The following is a 21,241-nucleotide window of genomic DNA, read 5'->3' on the forward strand; positions in this document are numbered from 1 at the left end:
GTCCTTATAATCATAATAAGAGAAGTCTTAGTTTTTTGGCTTTTTTTGTTTTTTGGTTCTTTTTTAGTGTATCCAAGCAGCACCGTGTTGCCACCAATGCAGTGGCCAACAGTGGTATTAACTTCTTTGTACTGTTTTTGAACCCATGTGAAAATTGTTGTCCACCTTTTCCTCCCTCCCTTTCTTCCTCCTTCCCCTTCCTTCCTCTCTTCCTCTGTTCCTTCCTCCTTCCTTCCTTTCTTCTCTTTCTTGCTTGCTTTTTTGCTTTATTCTTTTTTCTTTTTTTTTTTTTTTTGGTAGTAAAGGACTTTACTTAAAATATAAGGTTATGACTTGGTTCTGGCTAGCATCAGTTTTAAGTAATAAGGAAACATTTTAGGGGCTGTGAATTTTAGCTATTTGCATTTTGGAATGCATTTTTTTTTCATGTGGAGCTGTGCTCATTTCAGATTGTAAATTAACTTAACGCGTCCTGATTTGATTTGCCAAGCTGACCAAGAGTGCAACAGATTTTACTCTCATATCCACCATCTTTCTTGGTTGAGACGTTATTTCCTCAGGAAAGCTGCCCCTAAGGCCTCTCTTGCATACTCTCATAGTCTCTGAACTTCTCCTTTATCAACATTATCAAAGTTGTAGTTAAACAATCATGTATCTAGTTATTTATTCAAGGTCTCCCCCCTCAGTATGAAATCAACATGAGGGCAGGGACAATATCTACCTTATCCCCTGCTGTAAACTAAATGTCAAGCACAGTGTTGGATTATAGTAGTTATGCAATTAATATTTATTGAGTGAATGAACAAAATTCTCCATCCCTAATTATTTCTTGTATTTGATGTTTAATCTTGTGGACAAATAGGTTTCAGCTATGTCAATAGTTTGCTGCCTTTGAGAACTGAAAAGGTCAGCAGGCAATGGTGGCTTGAAAGTGAACAGAGACTGAGAAAACTATGTCATGTGTCCTTTCTCTCTGGTAAATTAACACCTCTGTATCTGCTAGTGAGTGAGAATAGCAATTAAGTTGTGTGGAAGAAGTAGCAGAATGCACAGAAGCATTCCCCGCAGACTTCTATAATGTGTATGGTCATTAATGCAGGTCAGACCCCAGAAGTCCTAGGGTTTATCTCTGGAAAAAATATGAGCATTGTTTACATAAAAGCCAAACATTTCAGGATTTCGACAGCAAAAGTTTTCCTCTATCCTGACTTTCTGTGAGATTCCAGGAGACTGAAACATAAGATTAACATTATCTTAAGGAAGGAGATTTTGAGAATAATTTCCAATTTAAATATTGATTTTGTGAAGGTCCCAGAGCGTGTTGCTCTGGGAAACTGTGTTTAACAAATATTTCAGTATCGTGGGAGATGCCAGCCTGCAGGGCATGTGGAAGCATCCCATGCAAAAGTGTGATAGCGGATACCTCTGGGCATCACCTCTTTCTTCGCCCCGGCCCCCATCCTCACCTCCAACATACTCACACTCACACAACTCAGCTTATTTTCTCTGAACCCTACCAATCTTCTTAAGAGTGTCATTGTATTTGTGACAGTGACATCCTCAGGTACTTATAAGCTTTAAATTATTTGTCTAAGACCTTATATGCTTAGACTAAGGTAATTCCCAGTGTGTGTGATTATTATGGGGATTAGAGATCTAAAGGCTCACAGAACTGACTTTCAGAGAACTGAAATGTAAAATTAAGTATTATGGATTTTAACGTTAAGATAACGGTGGTATCATTACTATCATCCTTTTTTGTTTAGAGACAGATTTATTTTATTGTGAATGCTGTTCGCATGTGGCTTTCTTCATTCTCAAAGAGCTTGGCTTTAAGAAAAAACTGTAAATAGCCTTTTACTTTCCTGTAACTGAATTGTACACATTAACTGCCAAAGTTACTAGGAAACAGAAGTGATTGCTTTAGATTACCTTTGAAAGGGGGCCAGCTCCTTTCTGGTCCAGTGGAAGGATATCGCAAAGATCAGCAATGTCACAAAGAAGAAACTGTCAACTGAATGCCAAGTCAGTCATGGACCAAACCCAAGTGTTGACATGGCCCTAGATCATAAAAGAACATATTTTAATCTGAGCCTAATTTAAAGCAAAAGCAGTTGCATTTTTCACTAGTTGGGGAACCATTTGGAATGCAGATGCTTAACAGCACAGTTTAATTTCCAGAGACCCTCTGGGCAATTTTCAGAAGACCTTTTCTTGGACCAAGGCAACAGAGGAGTATCAGTCCTTCCCATTTATCCTTGTAGAATTCTTTGTAAAGAAACAGGGGCTTTGATGTGAATAGCCAAAAGACAGTGGATAGGAAAAGTCATGGGGATATCTGAAAAGTGGGCAAGGATGCAAATGGCACATGTAAATGATGTTCAAGTGTGCAAAACCCCTACTTAGCCACTCACCTGGATACTACTGGGTCTCATCAAGAGCCTGCACTGAAACTTTATAATCGAGACTTCCTGTTGGATCCTCCAACCTGGAACGATTTACTTTACTGCTTTTAATTCATTTTCTTTTCTACCTTGAATGAGATTGATTTCTATCCTGAATAGTCTTGTGCTTTCTGGAGCTAAAAGGGGGCCTTCCCACCATGGCACAGTAACCATATCAGTGGAGAGGAGATGACCATTCATATGAAGGTCCTACTTAGGTTGACTAGTAATTTGGTCCAGGTGGAATGAGGTGATCTTTCTGATGTGCTGCCTGCCTAGTTGAAAAAGGCCACCTAGCAGATTGGATACAGGCAATAAGTTCCCTATTGCCCTCCAGACAGATTACACATTACCTACTTAAAGGAGGGCAAGCAATATTGTTGTCTTCAATGGGGAATTGTAAAAATATGGAAGGAGAAATATCAGATAATTGGTTTTATATTTTTCTTTAGAAACATGATTATTTAGGAAATTGAAAAGAAAGTGATATACAATCTTTGCTGCACAAATTACACCAAAAGAACATATTCTAAGAATGAAATCAGTGACCTTTCTGCAGAAAAGAAAATATTTTATCGTTAACTGCATGGTAATAAATTTGTACCGGATGAATCCTCCCACATGTATTTTCAGTGTTGGTGCCTGGGCTCCAAGTGGGGTGTCTTAAGCCCAACACCAATTCTGCAGAACCCAATCCACAAATACTTTGCGTATTGTGTTTCCTTTGTTGGCTCATGAGTGAGATCTAGAATAAAGATTTGCTCAAAAGGTCTCACAGTGGGCACTTTGTCACCAAGTGTACAATACTACATTTCATTTAGCCCAGCAGGCCTAAATGAATACTCACTGTCAGGTGTCAAAGAACTCCACCTCAAAGAAGCTGATCACTCATTTCTGCTTGGACTTCTCACCAACATGGGTTTTATATAATCAGAGTTTGCATTGTTTTCCCAAAGCCCCCCACAGCTTGACTCAGAGTTTAACCTTTAAAGTACTTATATTAGCCAAAGTAAGGTAGAAGACTCATATCACTTTTATTCACCTTTTTTGTTTGTTTTTGTTTGTTGTTTTTGGAGAAAAGCAACATGGTGGAACAGAAAGCATCAAGATTTGCAATCACACTAACTTGGGTTTGAATCATGACTTTACTATTTAATAGCTGTATGACCTTGAGCAATTACTTATCTTCTCTAAACCTCAATTTTTTCATCTATTAAAGGGAATAATATTTGCCTCTCAGGGCTGTTGAAAGAATTAGCTCTAGTTCTGTATATTTCTTGGCACATTCAGAGCAGATGATCAATAAATGGTAGCTGCAGCTGCTATGATTAAAGCTGTTCTACAGCCAGAAAGACAGGGGGTTTACATAAACTCAAGCCTCTTTCTCATGGCTGCAAGAAACCGCAGACGCTCCTGGACTTGTATGAGAAAATGTAATTAAGACAAAAACTTTATTTTCATTTCAGCCATTCTTCAGATCTCTCAAAATCCTGATGAATCCTTTCCTTAGGATTATAAATAGGAACCGAAAAGGCAGACGCACATTTTATGCTAACACCAAACTTAAAACCTTAAATTCTAGGTTCACGAAATGTTCCTTATCTTTTACCCAATTTTTGATGCCAAAGGGAGTGACAAGATGCTATGTGTATACCCCTAAAAAGCAAGTGTTGTGTGGGAAAAGAGGATGGAATAGTGGACAGATTTTGGACTGAACACTGAGTTTTGAATTGTGGTTCCAACAATATCGCTTAACAGCTGTCTGACCCTTGACACACTATTTCACAGCAATGAACTTCTGTTTTTCTCCTGCCCTGCCTACCATATGGAGCTATTTTGAAAATTAAGAGAAATAAAGGATATAATGGTACTTCTGGAAACCGAAGTCCAACAGAAAAATGAGATGCTATTTTGCACAATTTTTTTATTCACAGGCTCCAGTGTTGTGTGAATCTTGATTTTATTCCTGGTTCCATTCTTTACTAATACTGTGACCATGGGAACATTATAGAATCTGTCTAAGCCGATTTCTGTATTTAAATTGGCATCTCAGTGTTTACCATATACAATTGTTAGGGTCAAATGAAATACTTATGCTTGGGACACATGGTAAGTACTCAATAAATGGTAGATATGTTGTTGTTATTCGTGATGTTATTTAGCACCTGGCCCAAGGGCAGAATGCCCTGGCCAAAAATAGGAGCTGGAAAGAAGTTTAGGACCAATACGGGATCCTGACATTCAGTTGAAATCAGTTGACTTTTTTTGAGTGTCTCTATATAGGCACTGCAGAATTTTTAAATGTCAGTATCTGCTACTTATTATAATTGGAGTAGGGAGGGGGGCAAGGATAATGATGAGGAGGAGGAGGAGGATAGATAAAGCTTGTTGTATATTATCATGTGCCAGGCACTGTACTAAGTACTTTACAGAAATTAATCCATCTTATTCTCACATCAATCCTATGAGATAGGAACTATTGATATTATCAATCTTATTCTTTAGATGAGGAAACTGGGGCACAGAGAGGTTAAGTAACTTGCTCAAGTCCTAAGCTAATGATGATCAGAGTTGGGACGTTTACTCAGAAGTCTGATTCTAGAACTCATGCTTTGTCTACTATGAATGAGAGAAAAGAAGTACATAAATGTTGTACAAAACTTTATCACATTATGTAAAAATATAGAAAAAATGTTTAAAATCAGGAGGAAGTTCCAGCAGACTTCAGATATTTATGCAGCAATGAAAATGTGCTCAGCTGTGACTTCAGAGGCCATGCTTCTAGCCACTATATCATACCATCTCCCTATTTGGCAAAATCTTATTGAAAGAGTGAAATTGAGAAAATAAGCCAAAAAATTCACCATGCCATACCCTTTAATCATCTTGCTATGTGTTAAAAATAATAATAAACCTACATGTTTACAATAATAATATATTAAATCTGTATTTCTATAGTCAATTGGGAGGCATTATGATTAAACCTAGAGTTGTTGACAGGTCATCACTCGCCAGCTCTGCTTGTCTTTCAGCAACCACTAAATATGGACGCATAGACACTTTAGTCCACCCCCTTAATTTCACAAATGGGGTCATTAAAACTTAACAAGTTTCAATAAATTGCCCAAGGTGAGATAGCTAGTTAGTGGCAGAGCTGGAACTAGAGCACATTTCCTAAACCCAAGTCCCATATTTTCCAAGTTTAATTCAACAAATATTTACTGAGCAATAATAAATATATTGTGAGGCAATGACAAGGAGGGTGTGAGTTTACAAATAAAAGATGGCCCTTGCTCTTGAGAAGCTTATAATCTAGTAGGAAAGGCAAACATGCCCACATATAATTATAAAACTCACCATAATGGAATGACTTCAATAGCAGGGAAGATCCCACATGCTGTCACTGTATGTCTCCCTTTCATCACTCAGCACATTTGTTTATTCAAGGAGTTCTGCCCTGTTAAATTGTTAGCTATAGTTCGCTAATTTATCCCTAGCATAGTTCCTGGTACAGCATAGGAACTCAATAAATATTTATTGAACAAAGTGAAAAGGCACAAGAGCAAAATAATGTGGAATCACAGAGGAGGGAATGATTAATTAAATGTGAATTTGAAATGTACAGGCCAAAGCAAAGCCAATTAGGTAAAACTTTACTGAAATGTCAAGTCTCTAAGGAGAGGAGATCATTGAGCTGGAAGAGGGCCTGTCATTTCTATTAATCCATACCCCTGCCTTTAGGCCAATCCACAGATAAATTACCTCTGACAAGTCAGAATATGGTTTATTTTTAACTGAGAAGTTTTTTTTTTTTAACCTTTTGATAAATTTAGAAAATATTTATTACAAATCATTCATCAGAAAAATAAGAGCATGTAAAACTTAGACCAAAGAAAGGCTGATTCCAGTTTATGGTTCTTTCTCAAATCCTGAGAGTCACAGCCCCCAAACTCCAGGTAGATTGCTTCAGGGGGATCTCAGTGGTATGTGTCAGACTGTCCCACAGTCAGAGGAAGGTCCATTTTATATTTGTTCCAGTTTGATTCTGTGCATGGCATTATTCAACCTGACTCTTGTGTTTTATCTTTTCTGAGATTTATTTCCTCAGTTTGTGACTGTTTCCTCCCTCCTTTGCTTTCTTCTTTTTGCCCTTCCTTCTTTCCTTCCTCTCTTCCTTTCTTCCTCACTTCCTTCCTCCCTTCCTTCTTCCTCCCCTTCCTCTCTCTCTCTTTTTTTCAGTCATGAGGCAATACCATAATATTAGTTTTGCACATTTTATTTTTCATACATTTCCTCTCTCATGAAACTCAGCACAGGGGATGGCACATGCCTGTGCCCTGCCTAGGAACCCCACACTACTTTGCCTGCTCCTAGAAACCAGGAAAGAGTCAGTAGAGCATCTAGCATTGGAAGAATGAGACCAGCACTTGGAAATAACACACTCAGAATGTTCCACATGTTAGACTCCCAAGAGTCTGATCAAAAGCCAAGAGTTCCCCCCACCCATTTAAATCAATATACTTTATTTAAATTGACTTTCAAGTTTATTAAGGCTTGGGCAAGAGCACATTGTTGTCTTATATGCAATAAGCTCAGTGATAAGTGCTGTAGTTACTGTATTAAGAACTAAAGAAGGTAAAGACAAGAGTATAAAAAATAACTATGAGTACAAAACTATGTTAATGGATACACACTACAGAAAGATGTAATTTGCGACATTGATGACAAAGTGTGGGAGAGAAGTAAAAATGTAGAGTATTTATATACACTTGAAGTTAAATTGTTATCAGCTTATCAGGTTAAAATAGATTGTTATAACTGTAAGATATTTCATGTAAGCCACGTGGTAACCACAGAGAAAATACCTATAGAAGATACACAAAAGAAAATGAGAAAGGAATCAAATCATGTCACTACAAAAAGAAAAAAAAGTCAATGAAACACAAAGGAAGATAGCAAGAGTAGAAAAGAGGTACAAGAAAGCTACAAGACAGACAGAAAACAATTAACAAAATGACAATAGTTAGTCCTTCCCTATCAATAATTACTTTAAATGTAAATGGGTTAAACTTCACAGTCCAAAGACATAGAGTGGCTGAAAAAAAAAAAAAAAGATTAAACTAGGCAGTGTCTATAAGAGAGGCACTTTAGATTTAAGGATACATATGGGCTGAAAGTAAAAGGATGGAAAAAGATATTCCAGGCAAATGGTAACCAAAAGCAAGCAGGGCTAACCATACTTATATCAGACAAAATAGACTAAGTCAGGAACTGTCAAGAGAGACATTATATAATCATAAAAGGGTCAATTCACCAAGAAGATATAACAGTTATAAATATATATGCAACATCAGAGCATCCAAATACAAATCTTCCTTGACTTACAGTGGAATTAAAATATATTGAAAATGTCATCAGCCAAAAATGCATTTAATATACCTGACCTACCAAACATCATGGCTTAGCCTAGCCTACCTTAAACATGCTGAGAACATTTACATTAGCCTACAGTTGGACAAAATCATCTAACACAAAGCCTATTTTATAACACAGTGTTGAATATCTCATGTGATTTATTGAATACTGTACTGAACGTGAAAAACAGAATGGTTGTATGGGTACAGAATGTTTGTAAGTGTATTAGTTATTTACCCTTGTGATCACATGACTGACTGGGAGCTGTGGATTGCTCCTGTTGCTGAGTATCATACTGCATATCACTAGCCTGTGAAAAGATCAAAAATCAAAATTTGAAGTACAATTCCTACTAATATGTATCACTTTCACATCATAGTAAAGTAGAAAAATTATAAATTGAACCATTGCAAGTCAGAGATAGTCTGCATATGAAGCAAACATTGACAGAACTGAAGGGAGAAATGAACAGCAACACAATACTAGAGGATTTCAAAATCCCACTTTCAACAACAGATAGAACACCCAGACAGAAGATCAATAAGGAAACAGAGGAGTCAAACAATACTACAGTTCAAAAGAACCTAACAAACATATACAGAGCATTCCACCCGATAGCAGCAGGATACACATTCTTCTCAAGTGTTCAAGGAACATTCTACAGGATAGATCACATGTTAGGTTACAAAATAAGGCTTAGCAGTTTTAAGAAGACGGAAATCATACCAAGTATATTTCCACCCACATGGAATGAAACTAAAAATCAGTGACAGAAGGAAAACTAGAAAATTCACAAATATTTGGAACTTAAACAACACATTCTTGAACAATCAGTGGGTCAAAGAACAAAGCAAATGAGAAATTTAAAAATATCTTGAGAAACAAAAACAAAACACAACATACCAAAACTTGTGGAATGAGGCAAATGCGGTACTAAGAGGGTAGTTTATAGTGATAAATGACTATATTTAAATAAGAGAAAAGGTCTGAAATAAACAACCTAACTTTACACCTCAAGGAACTAGAAAAAGAAGAACAAACTAAATCCAAAGTTAGCAGAAGGAAGAAAATGGTTCAGATTAGGACAGAAGTAAATGAAGTAGAGAATAGAGAAACAAAAGAAAAAACCAACAAAATTAAGAGCTATTTTTAAAAAGATAGACAAAATTGACAAACCTTTAGCTACATTAACTAAGGAAAAAAGAAAAGACTCAAATGAATAAAATAAAGAATGAAAGAGGAGAGTTACATTTGATGCCACTGAAATTAAAAGGATTGGGACTACTATGAACAATTATATACCAACAAGTTGGATAACTTAGAAGAAATGGGTAAATTCTTAGAAACATACGACCTACAAAGACTGTATCATGAAGAAATAAAAAATCTGAACAGACCTATAAATAGTAAGGAGATTAAATCAATAATCAAAAACCTTCCAAAATGAAAAAGCTCAGGCCCAGATGGCTTCACCGGTGAAATCTACCAAACATTTAACAGGAAAAAATGTCAATCCTTCTCAAACTCTTCCAAAAAATTGAAAATTCAGAAATATTTCTCATGAGCCCACATTAATATGATACCAAAGCCAGAAAAAGACACAACAAAAAAACTTCAGGCCAATATTCCTAATGAATGAATGCAAAATCCTTCACAAAATAGCAAACTGAATTCAACAACACATTAAAAAGGTCACACACCATGACCAAGTGTGATTTATCCTTGGGATGCAAAGATGGTTCAACATATGAAAAACAATCAATGTGATCACATTAGCAGAACAAAGGATAAACATCAGTGATCATCTCAACAGATGCAGAGACACACTGACAAATCTCAACATTCTTTCATGATAAAAATACTCAATAAACTAGGAATAGAGGGAAATGACTTTAACCTAATAAAGGCCATAGATGAAAGGCCTATAGCTAACATCATACTCAATGGTGAAAAACTGAAAGCTTTTCTCTAGGATCAGGACCAAGATAAAGATGCCCACTGTCACCATTTCTATTCAATGTTGTATCGCAAGTTCTCACCAGAGCAATTAGGCAAGGAGAACAAATAAACGTCTTACAAATCAGAAAGGGAGAAGTAAAATTATCTCTGTTCACAGAAAACATTATTTCATGTTTAAAAAGCCCTAAAGATTCCACACATACATGCACACAAAAAAAATACTGTTAGAACTAATAAATGAATTCAGCAAAGTTTCAGTATGCAAAATCAATATACAAAAATTAGTTTCCTTCTACATACTAACAATGAACAATTTCAATAGATAATTAAGAAAACAAACTTGTTTACAATAACAACAAAAAGAATAAAATAGGAATAAACTTAACCAAGGGAGTGAAAGACCTGTACACTGTAAACTACAAAACATTGATGAAAGACATGAAAAAAAGACACAAATGTTCAAAGATTGGAAGTCAACATTTTAAAATATACTACTCAAAGCAATCTACAGATTCAGTGTGATCCCTGCAAATGTCTCAATGGCATTCTTTCAGAAATAAAAAAAAAAAATCCTAAAATTCTTGTGGAAACACAAAAGACTCTGGATAGATAAAACAATTTTGAGAAAGGAAGACAAAGCTCACATCTGTTAGTATGACCAATATCAAAAGCAATGACAACAACAACAACAAAACCTAGAAAATGTATTAGTGAGAATGTGGAGAAAATTGGAACCCTGTGCACTGTTGGTGGTAAGTGGGAATGTAAAATGGCTCAGCTGCTGAGGAAAACAGTATGGAGGTTCCTCAAAAAATTAAAAATAAAAGTACCGTATGATCCAGCAACCCTACTTCTGGGTATCTATCCGGATGAATTGAAATTGGGATCTTAAAGAGATATTTGCACTCCTGTGTTCACTGAGGCATTATTCACATTAGCCAGGAGGTGGAAGCAGCCTAATTCTCCACTGACGGATTAATAGATAAAGAAAATGTGGTATATACATACAGTGGAATATTACTCAGCCATAGAAAGAGGAAATCCAGTCATGTGCTATAATATGGATGAACCTTGAGGACATTATATGAAATGAAATAAGCCAGTCACAGAAAGACAAATACTTCATGATTCCATTTATACTATATGAGGTATGCAAAAGTAGTGAAATTCATAAAAGCAGGAAGTAGAGTGGTGGTTGGCAGGGGCTGGGAGGAGGGAAATGAAGAGTCACTGTGCAATGGGAATAGAATTTTAGTCATGCAAGATGGAACAGTTCTAGAGATCTGCTATGCAACATTGTGCTTTATAGTTAACAATATTGTACTGTCCACTCAAACATTCGTTTGGAGGGTAGATCTAATATTACGTATTTTTTAACCACAACTTTTTAAAAGGAACTAAAGGGGATGACTATTATGGATAATAATGCTGTTTAATTTTTTAACTTTCTAACTTGGTGGAGAGGAAGAGGAGATGTCATCGTGCCTTTCTGCTCCCTAATACATACTTGTAATATACTGTGAAATCAGTACACCTTTTGGACTATATCATTTTAAGAGGAACGTGACTTTGGTGGCTGGAGTTTGGGATTCTCTCCCTGCTTTACCACTGACTAGCTTCTGACTCGGGGAACCACTCCCCGTTTTGTACCATCTAGCTATAAAGGGAGAACAGACTGAAAACACTTGAGAGAAAAACACAGCTGTCAGGAAGAGCAGCTTTTATGAATGAAGATCTGGCTAAAATAAACAGAAGCCATTTCTATGTTTTAGTATTATAAGACCACTAGCAAATTTCTTCAAAAAGATAAATTTGTACACTTACACCACTCAGCCACTGAAATGTTTTACATAATGAATGACCTTAAGAACACATTGCTATTTTGTGTTTAAATTCAAAATGCTTATTTGTTCATTTTACACTAAGATGTAGAACATAGACCCAGATACCTATGTTGGAATAACCACTGAAGAACAATTTTATCTTCTTTCTTGCTTAATTTATTTTAATAAACACTAAACGCCTTTTGTGCTTGGTTCAGAGGATGCAAATGCAAAAAAAGAGCCGTCTCCCTTCCCTAATGGCTGTTACTTACATTCTGTTTGAGGAGAATGGCACAAAACAAGTAATAGTGTAATTCTTGTTTTAATTGCAGTTGTCGTAAGTATCATAATAGAGGAGCACAGGTGCTAAATGAATGTTTAATGGGGGGATGACTTAATCTGTTCTGGAAGGGGGTGGGGCAGTGTCCAGGGAATGCTCTCTTAAAAGGTGACATTTGAGTTGAGCTCTGGAATGCAAGGAGGACTCCAGAATTTCTGAATAGAAGGGGCTTTGAGATGGCAATCTGGTAGGAAGTAAGCTCTGGTAGACTTGTTTTGGAGCTGTATTTCATAATGAGCCCACTCTTTTTAGATTGTATTGTGTGTTTCCTTGAGATAACTTTTGGGAGGTTGTATCTTGATGCACCCTACAGAAGGGTGAGTAGGAATGAATTATGTGGAGGTGTGAAGAGGGGAAGAGAACACGGTAGTTGGAGGGTTAAGCAAGGGAGTGAGGGATGGGTGAGACTGGGGAAAGCAGGAGAGGCTGGGTCACACAGGGCAGGATTAAGGACCGTGCAAGCCACTTTAAAGATTGTATTCTCTGTGGGGATAAAGATTCCCAGAAAACGAGACTTTATTGACAGTTATCAAGCAGGGTAGAACCTAATCAGATTCTCACCTTGGAAGAAGTCACTCTGGCCACTACATGAGCATGAATTGGAGTAAAGGTGGTGCCAGAGGCCAGTTACGAAGCTGTTTCACAAGTTTTACGGAGAAGTGAATGGTAGCTTAGACTAGGATGGTCATCATGGTGATTGAGAGGAATAGACAAAAGTAGAAGACACTTACACAGACAAATACTGTAGAGTATAACTGAATATGCCAGGTGGATCTGGAAAGAGTCACAGGAGGCGTGACGTTACTTTAATCTGGAAGGCTGAGAACAACTTTCTTGTAATACTGTGGTTCATCATTTAGGTTAAATTGTTAAAATATTATTATCTTTTATCAATATTCCTTTCAGATTCTCTAAGTAATGTCATATAACCTGTGCTCTTATTTCTCTAATAGTGTTACAGAGTTGGTTAGAATAGAATAAATATGCATTTCCTGAAAACCATTTGACGATTTGTCCTTTTCAATTCAGATTAATCCCCTCCCCACCAGCATCCACCCAAATCCAAGTATATTAGTGAGAATTTGGGACCTTTAAAATTTTTTTTCTACTCCCTATTAAATCCTCTGTCCAAGTTAAATCTCTGTAGCAATAAGGATGTGTCCTTGCACACTGTTAATTCATGCTTACTTTTGCCTCATAAGATTTATGATTAAACTGGTATAAGTATTTTGGAAATAATTTTAGAACCTAAATGACCTTAACTATTCTGGGTTCTCTCTTATTTTAGAAGGTAATTGTGCTTAGTTCTGGAGATTGCCTAGGCTGAAGGTTTTAGATGTAGAAGAATATTAATTTGTTAGCATTTGTAACATCTCTAGTCTTTGCGGTCACAGGAATTCACTGTACATACTTTTCAAATCAAGAGAAATTGTGTCTAATACTTTATACCATTTTTTGATTATCTAACACATTACTTGTGGCTGCTAAAGGGCTTTTCTGCTACCCAGCCATCCTTTAGCAAGCACTTAGCTCTTCTTTCGTAATTAATATTTTCATTTCTCATATGCATAGAGCGCCTGAAGGAAATTTTATCTGGGAAAGAATCTGCATAGTGTTTTAGTGCAGTACAATTTATTTAGCAATTCATCTTTTCTATTTATTTTTTATTAAACAAATCAAGCCAGGATTTTAGTTTTAAGCCCTTGCTTTAAAATGGGATTATATGAAATCATGTGTGTGAAACTTTTGAAAATGGTAAAAAGCACTATAGAATTTAAAGAAACTTTCATTCAGTAAAAACAAATTTTAAATAAAATAAAATAAACAAAAACCTTCTAGTGGTTGTTCTATGGAGGCACTACCAGGTCAAAGAGAGGTCAATAAGATGTATCTCATCTAGGCATTGCTCTGTGCACCATATGCCCATGTTAAATCACAATGATAAGTAAGATGTGGACTTGTGCACCAGTAATTCTCGTTTTGCCAGACTTTCATGTCATCCTATGGTCATTACAATTGACCAATTACAGTTGATCAAATTGAATTATCTTTAATTAGTAGGTCTGTTTCATAGTACAGTGGGCTAGCAGGACATATTTATCTGTTTTAAGTGGTCTGTCCACACACTTGGAAAGCCAAACGTCATTTTTGAAAAGAAAAAAATAACTGGGGGGCAGGGGGAGAGAGGAGGCTAGAATTATTTTATACGTATTAAAGGGAAAGTACAATTTCAATAGTTTTGAAGTACGTTTAATGAAAGTTTGCTGTGGTCTTTAAGATCTTCGGAGGAAAGTCACATTAGTTAGGCAATATGTAATATTTATTTCTCTATATAGAAATGACATGCAAAGGTTATTAAAACAGCAATTCTCTTGTCTTTGTGATGGGAAGAAATAGCTGATTCCAAAGAACTCATTCATAACAGATTTAGGTCCCTATGAAGATTTATAATATCTTTGAGTAGTGCCCAGCCAGGAAATTTTCTGCCTTGCTGCAAGCTGCACACACCATTACAAAATTATAACAAATTCACATTGACTCCTGCACAGATTGATTCTCATACTTGAGAGGCAAATGGATGAGAACAGGGCATGTATTCCCTGAAGAGTCAATGGGCCTCTGAGCAATGAAATCTGCCTGAAAAACTGGAGAAGCATCTATGGTTAGATAAGATTGGATAGAGCCAAACTTATCACTTCCTTACATTCTCATTTGGAGGGTGATGGATTGCCATCTCACATCAAGTCCTACTGTACAGCCATGCATCATGGTGACACCAGATAAATATGAAGTTCTCTAGGGCTTTATTTGACCCAGAAGGTCATTCAGCCATTATCCCTTGATTCAGCATAAAAAAATGAGGAGCGGGGGAGGGAGGGAGGAAGAAAGAGGAAGAAGAAGAGAAAAAGAAAGGGAGATAATTTTCTGCTCCTTTTCTCACTGCGTATCACATGATGATCTATTTGCCTCAATTTTATGTTTGTAGGTATTGATAGTGATTCCTTGTTCTCTTTCAGAAAGAAATACCATTAATGCCATTGTTATATCTACCCAACAGTTCAAGTCTTCACGTTTTTGTGGCAAATTTCCTTAATATCTCAAAATCAACACTAAAGCCAACCTTAAAAAATAGTTTGTTTCTGGAGCACTGCTGAATCAAATATTATTTTCAAAAAGTGTTAGTCAACTCCGTCATTCTTCTACTCTTTCCTTCTATTAGACATCCACCCAAGCATCTATTCATCCAGCCAAAAATGTATTTTTCATAAGCCTGCTATGATGTGCTGCGCAGGCAGTGGGCTAGGAGCTTGGGAAAAAATAGTCAATAACAGACCCACGCCTGCACTTTGAACTGACACATATGGGTCATTATTATTTAGCAAAGGTGTTTTGAATGCTTACTGTGCCAGGCAAGGTACTTATATCAACCCCTTGCACAGAATTTGGGAAAGGTCTCTTTCATGCAGATACACGAAAAGAGAAAATCCTGCTCCTCCCTTTCAGGACTTTTATATATAACAGTGATTTATCCAGGGAGTCCTAGTGTTGAAATGTAGAATATGTTGTAATCATGGCTTTTGAAACAAGAACCTTGTCAACTCAGATAGAAATGAGGTCTACACTGCCCCAGCACCTGGTTAGTCCACTGCGAAAGTGGGTCTGATGGCACCTGATGGTCTATAAATAGAATAACTATATCATGGGATTATATCACACTTGTTTGGTGCTGCATAGATGGCAGTTTGCTTCCCAATCAAACCAAAATTATTTCCTTAGGGATATGTGATAGGGATAGGCATTTTGGCAATAGATATGGAAAGTTTCAAACAGAATAAAAATTCTAAGTGCTGTAGTAATTAGCCTTTCCCTTTCCTGAAAACACTGTGCATGGCTTCTGCAAACATACTAAAATTTAAAATTTAAAACAATCATGTCCTCTTTGGAAGGCAATTGCTTTAAATTGGATAGATTTCACTCGTTTTTTAGTGAAAGAATTTGAAAATTCTGTCTTTGGAAACCAAAATACTGGATGGCAGAATTAGATGTCTTTCACTTTAAAATGCAGACTCTCTCTGTGGTGAATGTATTTGTTGTGGTAAAGTATTTGAAAGGAAATCCTCAGAATAATTTGGGGTAAGGAAAAACACTGTGTTAAAATAAGCCAACCCATCAGTTTGGAACTTTGGAAATTGCTTTATTTTTGAATCAGAAAGAATTAATAATTGTTCATAGCATAAATAATATATGTCTGGACTATAATATATAATCATGTTCTAAAACAAACTTCCAAATTTTAAAGCACTCTGGTATAAGGCTGTGATCTAAGTGATTTTTCTGAGTGAATCAATGTTCTTTAGAGTTAATGCTGATGCTCTTATTTAGTTACCTCATGATTTGGTCTGTGTCTTGGCAAACCTCTCTCTAAATAAGTGATTCCTGTAAATGTTGGAAATTCTTTCACAGGTTAACTTCCCCATCATTTTGCATTGCTTACGCTATATTGTTTCAGCCTAGATATATTCTTTCTGGAAAGAAGGGTCCTGCTAGTCTGATAAGAAGCTCTCTTTCCTGAGGTCTGTATTTTGCGTGGGGATCAGCTCGAGAGGGAAAAGCCAGAACGCCAAATTGCGAAGAGCATGCTTTACCGTGGGGCTCCATCCAAAAAGGGTTTGTTAACAGTGTACAGTCTTGTAGCCCAGCTGTGTGGAGCATTGATTGCTTCTGCCTAGAGCAGGGATACTGTCAAGTTGCTCTGTGAGTTGAGTCATCTATTGACAAAGAGCTACCAGCCCGCAGATAATGCTGTGCGGAGCTGCTCCCACGATGCACTGCTAGAGCAGCTGTCAAAGATACTGAGGGAACCACGAGAGAGGAAAAAAAAAAAAAAAAAAAAAAAGACTTTTACAACTGCCTGGAAGAAAGGGGTGTGAGGGAGGAGACATTCCTGTGCAGAGCTGACCAAAGGCAAGAGTGGGCATCAGTGCAGTATGAATGCATACCTCACCAAGCAACACAGCTGCAGCCGGGGGTCCGATGGGACGGATGCCGGCGGGAACGTACCCACACTGATCAGGGATGCCCACTGCGCTTGTGGCTGGCCGAGGGGTCCTCAGGGGCTCGGGTACAGTTCTCAGACTATGCCCTCCTCGGGACCTGGGGGCCCAGCTTCAAACAGGACCAAGCTGGTCACCCTGTGGGACAGTGTGCGGAAAAGCTCCCACAAGACGAGCACCAAGGGCAAGGGGACTTGTGGGGAGCATTGTGCCTGCCCACATGGCTGGTTCAGCCCAGCACAGGTGAGCCTTTTCCTTGTGACTTTCCCGTGAGTATTGGAAGAAACTGAGAGCACGCTGGGGAAGGCTGGTATGGTTTGGAAACTTTGCTGAACCCTCCTTGCTGACCGGGTACGCCTGTTTGGTAAATGGTAGGCCAGGAAATCCTGTAATTTTCACAGGTGTTTGTGGCCTCACACCTCTGTGTGGCCTGTGAAAGTCAAGGGATGCTGTGCTCAGTTTCTTTCAGTGACTTTTCCCCAAATTCAACTTCTCTCGTCCTCAGATGATTTTACTATTCTGTATCATAGACTTTAGCAGCACTTTTACTTCTAATCATTGTTAACTTTTTCTATTCTGCCTAGCCTAGAGTTTTGTCTTGTTTTTAAGGAAGAAAGAGAAAATGAACTTTCATCAGATACTTTCCATCTCTTTAAAGATAAAAAAAAACATTTATTTCTTCAGCTATGGAAAGCAGCGATGTAAAGTATCCTATTCTAATTTTACTCTTATAATGCCGTATACCTTTTCAGTGATGGAGAAGAAAATGTGTTTGTACTAAATAATTCATTTTATAAACAAAAGGAATACAATTGGAAGCAAGCTAGAGGACAATTACACTCAGAATAAAATAATGAAACCTTTCATTTATTCATAGAAGCAATAAGGTTATTTATATTAAAAAGTATAACTCGTATTCCCCTGTAACATATTTCTGAAGCAGATGTGCAGAGTCCCTTAATTTGATTCCCAGCTTATTCTTGCCCCAAACTACTAGCATTGTACCAGAAACGAAATTGGCTCATTTTTTCCTGTCTCCATCCAGAAGAGGGAAAACAACTTCCTGTAAATGCTATAAAATATAAATAAAAGGCACCTGTAATCATTGTCATAAATATAGAACTCCGTTCATAAAAATTCACTAAAAAGAGAAAAATCTGTGTTTGCAGAAAAAAATCCTCTCTTGATTTTAATATGATTTTAGCATAATTAAGAAGTGGGTATTGATCATGAGTAAAATGTTATGATCTGAGAGGTGGAGAGAACATTCCAATTTTACTATTAGTTTTTTTTTTTTTAAGTACTTGTAAGTATATATCACTAGATCTTAATGCTACATATACATAACCTTATATATGGCTTTTGAGGCATGAATATCATGCATTTCAGCATCTTGATTTAAATCAAGACTATATTGTCATTTTAGAATTAAACTAGTTCACCTTGAAGTGGAGCCTGATGTTTGGAAACTCAGTTATTTTTTAAAGTTAACATGAATTCCAAACTGAATAAACAGTCAACAATTATGAAGTCCCTATTCTTTAACAAACACATGTGTTTAAATGTCTTTAGCCTATATCTCTTTATTGATTATGTTAAATTCTCAAGGCTTACATAGGCAGAGAAGGCAAACACATCTAGCTTATGGATTTTGCACAGAGTAGAATACGCAAACATGCTTTATTTTTACAATTCTTTTTATCTAAGATGTAATAAACTTTTCATCATTGCTCAAACCAAAATCTCTAATACTATATTATAATAACTATGCTCAAAAAATCTTGGTACATTTTTCATCAACCAAGGGAAACTTTTCCCTTCCTTGCTTTTTAACAAAGTCAGCCTCCTACTTGCTTAAATTTATAGCCATTTAATGCTTTAAAGATTGAAATAGACTCTGCGCTGATAATTAAAGATCCAGTGACATATGAGAAGGCAATGAAATGAGGCAGCCACTATCTCCCATTATTCTTTTGTATACACATTTCTCTACATTTTTCTCTCTTATTCACATGTACTTTATTACTTGCTAAGAACAGTTACTCCCCAAATAACGGAGAACCAATACCATATCTTTTAGGATCTTCAGTGTTGTGACACTGTTCTATCAACTGACTCTTCCACCCTTTTACCATCTTAGTCCTAAAAATGTGCTATGCTAGATTGATCAATCCCTCTTCATTCCACTCCCGTGCCCTTTCAAATATATTATGTTGAATAATTTTTAATGTGTCTGTATATGCATATGTGCATATATATATATATTTAAATACCTCTATATTAATATAGAGATATATATTTAAATATCTCTATATTAATACAGAGATATATATTTAAATATCTCTATAATATCTAACTACTTGCATGTATTAACATATTTTCATGTGTATATAATTATACATATATATATACATGCATATACATATACACATATAAAAATTAAAGTTCTATATTATTCTTTTCTCTCCTAGAAATTACTAGCTGTTCTTATAATGTTTTTTCTCTCCGTAAAGTATGTTGCCTTTACTTCTGATAGGTACTCGAAAATGCTGTTCTATGTATATATATATATCTGTATTCATTTACATATACATCTATAAAATATGTCTAATATTTGAAATATACAGATATGTGTATGTACTATACGCCCATGTAAACTATCACAGAAACAAGAGTGTGTGTCTGAATATGTGTCCATTAAAACTAAGTCTGTTTTGAGAATTTTTGGATACCATTTTTGTCCCTTAAACTAACTGAAGATATCCTGTGAAATATTGTAAAATAAAAGATAGAGGCTAATGATAGTAAACCTTAGACTCCTTGATAAAGCAGAAAGAAGGAAAGTGCATGTTTTAGAGTTGCCTAGGGACCCATATGTGGTACAGAACGTGCCTGAGGGCTATTAAGTGTCTGGGAGCTGGGATCTTGCCTTTGGAGATAGTTGCTGTGTTACGTGGAAATCAGCAGTGTGATTTCCGGCTGCTATAATACAGGGCCACGGTAATGACTTGAGTTCCTCCCAAGGCTCTTTGCCAAACTCCTGTTATTTGGAGGTGCTCTGTACTAACAAGACTTTGTCGTTATGTTATTCCTCAGCAGGAATAAAAAACAGCTCCTGTCCCTTCTCAAATAAGTTTTCATTCCATTTGGATCTGTAGAATTAATATAACCATAATAATAGGTAAGAAAATGGAAAATTATAGTGTCCAGAAGTGAGTTCTAGAATGCACATCCAAGATAATAGTATCGGCCTTGGGGAAAAAAAAAAAACAAAAAAACGTGTCCATCGCTGCTTATGCGGCATTTCTGCCCAGTGCAGACTGGTCTGGGGAGGCAGCACAGAGAGTGAAGACTCGGAGACCAGGGTTCTATGCATTTGTTCTTCATTCATTCATTCATTCTTCATTTCTTTATTCAACTATCATTTCCTGAGTACCTACTATGTGCCACTCTGTCAGGCCCTGTGGATATAATAGGAAGCAAAGTAGATACCACCTCTACCATTATGGAGCTTACGACCTACAATAGTATACGATACTTAGCAAATATATCATTATATACACAGAATAATAGCGTCATAAATCAAAATTTGGAAGTGAAACAAAGTTCCACGGAGTGCTGCAAATTCCATAGTAAAAGTGTATTCAGGATATAAAGGGACCACAAAGGAGTAAGACAAAAATATCCTTTCTTTTTTTTTTTTAAGAAAAGATACTGTATCTCTTTATGCCTACATTTCCTGTTTTGTAAAATTAGGATAAAATAGTACTTAACTCATAGAATTATGGTGAGGAATGATTGACATAATACATATAAAGCAGTTAGCACAGTGCTTACATATAGTAGAGACTCAATAAATATTTGTGGAATGGATGAATGAATGAATCATAAATCCACAATAAAAGTTGGCTTCTGTTAACCTATTCCTTAATTCATTTTTTTTTTTTTATAAATTTATTTATTTATTTTTTAAATTTTTGGCTGCGTTGGGTCTTCGCTGCTGCACGCGGGCCCTCTCTAGCTGTGGCGAGCGGGGGCCACTCCCCGCAGCAGTGCCCGGGCTTCTCACTGTGGTGGCCTCTCCCGCTGCAGAGCACAGGCTCCAGGCTCACGGGCCCAGTAGCTGTAGCACGTGGGCTCAGCAGTTGTGGTCCACGGGCTCAGTTGCTCCGCGGCATGTGGGATCCTCCCGGACCAGGGCTCGAA

General features: G+C 36.7%; 1 protein-coding gene across 16 annotated transcripts in view; it reads left to right on the top strand.

Annotated features, from left to right (window-relative positions):
- Positions 1-21,241, top strand: part of DLG2 (discs large MAGUK scaffold protein 2) — a 2,066,111-nt gene that overhangs the window by 1,218,150 nt on the left and 826,720 nt on the right. For 5 of the 16 annotated variants that reach the window (XM_082410133.1, XM_082410135.1, XM_082410138.1 and 2 more), the window contains exon 1: positions 12,858-17,278. The exons of the other annotated variants lie outside the window; for them this stretch is intronic. In XM_082410133.1, the coding sequence (XP_082266259.1) occupies positions 16,970-17,278 (309 nt within the window). In that variant the 5' untranslated portion in view covers positions 12,858-16,969. Of the gene's footprint in view, positions 1-12,857; positions 17,279-21,241 lie in introns of those variants that run through there. 16 annotated transcript variants of the gene reach the window in all.

Source organism: Balaenoptera physalus (assembly GCF_965194825.1).
Source record: "Balaenoptera physalus genome assembly, chromosome: 10".
Lineage (NCBI taxonomy): Eukaryota > Metazoa > Chordata > Mammalia > Artiodactyla > Balaenopteridae > Balaenoptera > Balaenoptera physalus.